Source organism: Mytilus californianus, unplaced genomic scaffold, assembly GCF_021869535.1.
Source record: "Mytilus californianus isolate M0D057914Y unplaced genomic scaffold, xbMytCali1.0.p SCAF_12, whole genome shotgun sequence".
Taxonomy (NCBI): Eukaryota; Metazoa; Mollusca; class Bivalvia; order Mytilida; family Mytilidae; genus Mytilus; species Mytilus californianus.
In genome coordinates this window covers 57951578-57958068 of record NW_026262604.1, presented here as the reverse complement: position 1 = coordinate 57958068, position 6491 = coordinate 57951578, and the positions used below count along the sequence as shown (strand labels likewise).

Sequence of the window (6491 nt, the reverse complement as noted above, 5' to 3'; positions counted from 1 at the left end):
GCGTTCACACTTCAATTAAAAATGCAATCGATATGACCTAATTACCCGTGAAATTGTAAACAGTATATAAAAATAGAAATATTTATTCAAATTAATGTGTTGATACACACGCTTGTACAAAAAATATAATGGATGAAGTTATTGTTTCACTTGAATTACAAGTTCAAATGTTGATACCACTGTTCGTATAGTTTTCGTTAACTTTCAGCCCTTTTATGTTGGTCATTCATTTTGTAATAAATTGCACGTGTAATTTTGCCGCCATTCATTTTATTTTCGATTCAATCGTACGTACTAGTTAAAATCGATCTCTGCGTTCACATTTAACGTTAGATCGGTTCACTTTAGATCGATTCAAACTAAACTACCTCTTTTGGTGATCTAGTTTAGACCGATTAAAGATCGATTCAATGCGTTCACATTTGACTTAAATCGATCTAAAGTGAACCGATTTAGTTTAAATCGATCTTAATGTCCAAGGCTGAACGGGATCTAAATTGTAGATTGTGCATAATATTTTTGACATTTATAATTTATTTCTATCTATGATGGTTTCTGCAAAAGGAAATAACTTCCAAGGGGACAATTAACGATTTCACCCATGTTGACTTATGCGTACACTTTATTTTGTCGAACATTTTTGCTATTCACAGTTTCTCACTATCTATGATGGCTTCTGCAACAGATATATCATAAAATGGTTATTCAGGCTTCTATAAAGGGTCAATTGACGCTTTAGTCATATTGAGGTATTTGTAGCTCTTATTCTGCTGAACGTTTTGGCTGTTCACAGTTTCGGTCTATCTATTATAGATTCTGCAAAAATCATATTTTGCTGAACATTCTTACCTACTCAAGTTCTCACTATCTTTTATAGTTTCTACTAAAATGGGTAAAAATTATCTATCAACGACAATCAACTTACAATTTTGTCCAAGTTGCCTTATTTATAGATTTTATTTTGGTGAACAATTTTACTACCGAAATATTCTCTGCATCTTCTATTGTATCCGCAAAAAAATGCAAAAAAAGGGGGAAAAATATTCAACGGCAACAACTACTATAAAGGCATGCAAGGGTCAAGTGACGATTTCTGTGATATTGACTCATTTATAGATCTTACTGTTCTGGTCACTTTAACTGTTTACAATTTCTTTTAATCATTAATTATAATGTTTACAGGATAATAAGCAAAAACTTCGAAATATGCTTAAAATTAACATTTCAGGGACAATAACTCCGACATGGATTGTTTTATTTTTCTGAACATCACACAGGTGATGGACTGCTTATCATTTCTATTCTTTCAGTTTTGTAAAATCTGCTTTAGTTTTTGAAATATAGCCAAACCCATATGTTCTATTTTGAGTAACAGCGGCAATGTTTGTTAATTAATCAAAGCCCCGAAAACAGATTCCCTAAGGAACATTCAGGTAAAGTTTAGTCTAGTCGTTTCAGATGGTTAGGATCGCGATTTTGGTGAGACAGTCTTGACAAAGCCCTGGAAACACACATCGACACCGGTACATACATATAGGAAAGATCCGACTAAGAAAAAAAATCAACTATTTATTAGCAGTTATTTCCCTTTTTATTTTTGACTGGGAGACGGATTAATATAAGGAAAATCTTGTTTCCGAATCCCTTTGCATTTATGTACTACTGTATTCATATGTATATGTCATGTACATGCTTTTGTGAAATAAAACATGTTTAAAGTGGTCGTTTCAGAGGAGAAGATTTCTTGAAGGTTTACGACGAACGACGATGGCGACGGACGCCAAGCGACGGAAAAGGCTCACTTTTTCGGCCAGGTGAGCTAAACATTTGCATTTAAATTTTGATAGCATTTTTTGTATGCAGCATTTCCCGAAATCCTAATAATTAAACTCGCATTTGTGTTCATTTTTCAACAATCGCAAAAATAAATACATGCAGAAATTTCAGAATCTACAGTAGTCCGTTTTCAAATTACCAACTTTGACTCCATTTTTAGGTTTTATTTTATAAAGAAGTACAGGTTCAAGGTAATACCAAATGTACCCCTTGTTTATAAAACCGTATGGAATGAGCATGAGCATGTTGCAATATATATTGTGCAGGATCTGAAAACAAGACTGATTTCGTTAGTACACTACTCATTTGATGTTAAAAAAAACATAAAAAAATGGATAGCTCCGCGATCCCATGACACGTGATATCAAAATATGTTCTGATAATGAGGTTTGTACCGGCGGGGATACAGTGTGTACTATATAGTTTCACCAAGTAAATTTAAAAATTATAAACAAAGTGGCTATTGTGTGAAAGAGAGGCGAAATATACCAAAGGGATGTTCAATTTCATAAGTCGAAAACAAACTGACAACGTTAAAAACGAAAAAAGGCAAATAACAGTATGCAATACACAATATAGAAAACAAAAGACAGAGCAACATGAACTACACCAAAAACCGGTAGTGCTCTCGGTTGCTCCTGAAGGGTTTGTATATACTGCTTTACATGTGCCACCTGTCGTGTTACTACTCGTGTTATTACAAATTAATATTTGAGGAAAAAAGGACGGGATTGTGGTTACGACAATTGGAACATTTTCGTCTTCATCTGTCAAACATATATTCCATAATAGAATGTAAATGAACATTTGGTGTAGGATGTCACTTTGGAATATCACGACGCTTGATACATGTATAGCAGGAAATGCATACTATATCGACCAATATAGTTTCTTTCAGAATCCCATGACACGTGACATATAATGAAGAAGAAGAAGAAGAATATTTTATTCTAATTAAGGGCTTCGAAGGGAATACACATTTGAAAAGACAACAACATTATAATTTGAGATTGAAAACAAATACCATTCAATAAAATTAAATGATATATAACTTTCGTAAGTAATTGTTTAAGCAGCTTAAGCTTTTATTATACACAATGCAAGTGTGGCTGATTCTATATTCAGAAAAAAAATACATAGTTATATAAAAGATAAACATAAAGTTGCCCAAAAAGTTCAGCATGTTTACAGTCCTTCCCGTGTCAACAGTAAGTAAGATAGTGGAGCTGTATCATAAATACAACTGACACGAGGGGTGATACTTTAAAGACTGACTGACATGCTTAATATATATATGGAAATGTGTCTAACCTATCTGTATCAAAGGCATAACAGGTAGCAGCTAGGTAATTTGAATGCAGTTGACACCAAGGGACGATGCCGTTAGGAGATAAGAACATTTTCATTTATAGAAGAAATCAATATATATCTTCCATTTCCTTATTTATAAGGACTAATATTTGTTTGACTTTTAAATCAATAAGTAAATACAACCACAATTTAAAAAATATTTATTTATATGTATATAATTTAATTTTGGATGTAACACGTCTTCTGATTGGCTGAAAGTGTTTTGTCTATCATATCATAGACATAATTTTGTCATGTGACCGCGACGTCATCAACGTTTTTATCATTATTTACTTCTTTTTAGAATTAAATTATAAGGAATGACTTTAATATTTTTTCTGTCTATTTGAAATAACATAAAAAATGTGGTACACACTTTTAAATAACCCGCTACGCGCGTCATTCAGTGTGCACCACATTTTTTATGTTATTTCTTCATAGACAGAAAAAATATTACAGTCATTCCTTAAGTATATAAAAATAAGGAGATGTGGTATGATGCCAATGATACAACTATCCACCAAAGTTCAAATGAAGTTGATGTAAGAAATTATAGGCAGCCGTACGGTCTTCAACAATGAGAAAAACATATCATATAGTCGACTATAAAAGGCCCCGATATGAAAGATATGAAATAATTCAATTGACTATGACAATCAGATAAGGTGGGAATAGATCTAGATTCATTAAACATACAATATCCCCTCCGACATAGCAACATAACCAACCACACTTGCACATTAGGGGTATAGCATGTATAATTATCATATGTGTCCCCAATAACTATGCCGTTTAAGGATGTACTTAGGTGAAATAAAAAAAAATCTTAAATTTATAATTGATACTATAAGTCAGAAGAGCATTAGTTAAGGTACAAAATAAGCTTAAATATTGATAGGTTATGGATCTCCTTTTAGAGATATTTAATTTTAAAAAAATGGGAAAAGGCTGACTCGGACATTTACCTTATATTTGCATTGGTATTATTTGTGTCTCAAATCGAAAGAAAAGAAATCTAGAATCTGCTTAAATTTTGGTAAATGAATTTTTATGAGCTATTGTCTTATATGGAAATAAAAATGGGTGTTATGGGGCAAAATATTTTACCCTGTATCGTAGGAAAAAAAACAAGGAGTCCAAACATCTGACAAAAATTCCTAAACCTGACCTAAGTACATCCTTAAGACTCTTATATGTTTACAAATGCAAAAATCCAAAAGTTCTTTACTTCTTTGATCAACTTTTGATATTGACTTTTTCTTGACAATATGTGTTTGTAAGCAGGATATGTATAAAAAAATGGAGTGAATTATGAATCATCGTTCATAATACATAACAATCGTTTTCAGAACATATTCTTGCGTTAAAATGACCACATAGCAAAATCTCGTCCATGTTTTTATATTGAACAATATCTTTTTCTATGCATTCACCTATATCACAAGAGAGTTCTTGGGTATATTGTGATGAAACACGTGGTTGTAGAGTATACAAATAAAAAGGTCGTTTTTAAAACCAAAAGAGGATTTTCTGATTTCATCCATTGACAATCCTGATTATTGTTGTTTAACATTTTAACATAAGGTTTGACATGGCTCTTCTGTAAAATTGCTTTACCCGCATGTATGAATTAAATATTATAAATAATTCAAAAATATAAAACAAAATAATAATAGATTGTCTGTCTATTAATGAGAAGTTCATAGACAACAAGACTATAAATAAGGGGGGAAAATAAGTAAAAAAAACATGTGTCATGTGTGTGTAAATAATTCAGTGATATATTTTGGCAGTAATTTCCATTCTAAATATACCAACCAGGCAATATTTATTTTTTTAATATTCCTTGTTCCTTAACAATTTATCTGTTATATCAATAATTCCAAACTACTAAATTATCAATTTGTGTTGAATAACCTGATATCCTGGATTAGTTTAAGTACTCAAAACTGTAATTATATAAATAGACATAAAAAATAAAGATAATGATACATGTATATAAATAAGCAAAGTTATGGCTATTATTCTCCGTCTCTTACACGTCCACGTACTCTTCTGTTACGAGATCTAGAGCTACTTGTAATAGGCATATGAATATTCAATGCTTGAAGAATTCAACTTTTCAGGTCAATCGAAAACGGTTTATAGAGTGAATATGTAAATTTATCCGAGCACTTCTTTGATTTTCTCCCAAAATACAACATTTCCTTGCTGATCATGAGGATATTCTATGTATGACTGCTGTTGAACGAGTTCTAACATGACAAGAGGAAGATCTTTTGGTTGTATGTTTTCATAGAATACCAAGAATATGGTACTGCGTCCTCCTCTGGAGTAAATACTATCCATTCTTGCCATATTATATTCAAATATACAGTAATAAGAATCAAGAAACGATTGTGTAACGATACACACGGTCTTCTTACTCTCACGGATAGCGTTCGTTATATTTACAGTAATGTCTTCACCAGGGATAAAGTCTCGTTGATGGATACACAGTTTTATGTCACATGTTTGTTCAATATTTGGAATCCATTCATTTACGATAAAATCACGTTCGTTATCAGAATAGGAGACGAAAGCGTTAAATGTGAATACTTCGTCCATTTCGACTGGTTTATAACGGTAATATTTACTCTTTGTTGTGTAATACATATAACGGAGTGTCCATCGATGTCGATAAATTAAGCCAGAACATAAAATTAAAATTGCTGCAAATATTCCAACGGACAAACAGACGATCAATGTCGTATATGTGGAACATTCCTTTTGGATTTGGTTAACCGTTTCTTTTAATAATGTTAGGTTAGCAATATTTCCATTTTCAAATTTGCACGTGTAGCGTTCCTGGTTCAAAAACCGCTCACTGTGATCCAACATCCATCGGAGGAATTTTACCGTATTACAACTACACTGCAACATATTATAAGTCAAATCTATTTTTAGATCTGTAGTTTTGAAAAGAGTAGTAAAAGCAGTCATAATTGTTTCATTGAAATGTGTGATTGAATTATCCGATAAATCTAAAATTTGAATTGACAATAAATGTGAAGTGTCAAATGTTATGTCCATTAAATAGTTATGACTTAAATTTATTGCGTTAAGACGGACATTGTTATGGAATATTGAAAATGTCAAAAAATGAATATTGTTCATTGAAAGATCTATGCTTTGCAAATCCGTCTTTGAAGAGATCATATATGAATGGACTGCAAGAAATTTCCCTAAAGAATTATTTCGAAGGTTCAGGCTTAGTAAGTAGGGCATATAAATTGATAACTGTCTCAATCCATCACTTGAAAAAT

The 6491-nt window shown here is 31.8% G+C and overlaps 1 protein-coding gene across 1 annotated transcript; it reads right to left on the bottom strand.

Annotated features, from left to right (window-relative positions):
• Window positions 1-2801: 2801 nt before the first annotated feature.
• On the bottom strand, window positions 2802-6282 carry LOC127722085 (toll-like receptor 4). The gene has a single exon (XM_052228929.1). It carries the CDS (start codon window positions 6256-6258, stop codon window positions 5350-5352), a length of 909 nt encoding a protein of 302 aa, XP_052084889.1. The 5' UTR covers window positions 6259-6282; the 3' UTR covers window positions 2802-5349.
• Between the last annotated feature and the right edge of the window lie 209 nt (window positions 6283-6491).

What these genes read in the sequence shown, in the direction of transcription:
- LOC127722085 (XM_052228929.1), bottom strand. Translation starts at nt 6,258, where the DNA reads ATGGACATAACATTTGACACTTCACATTTATTGTCAATTCAAATTTTA.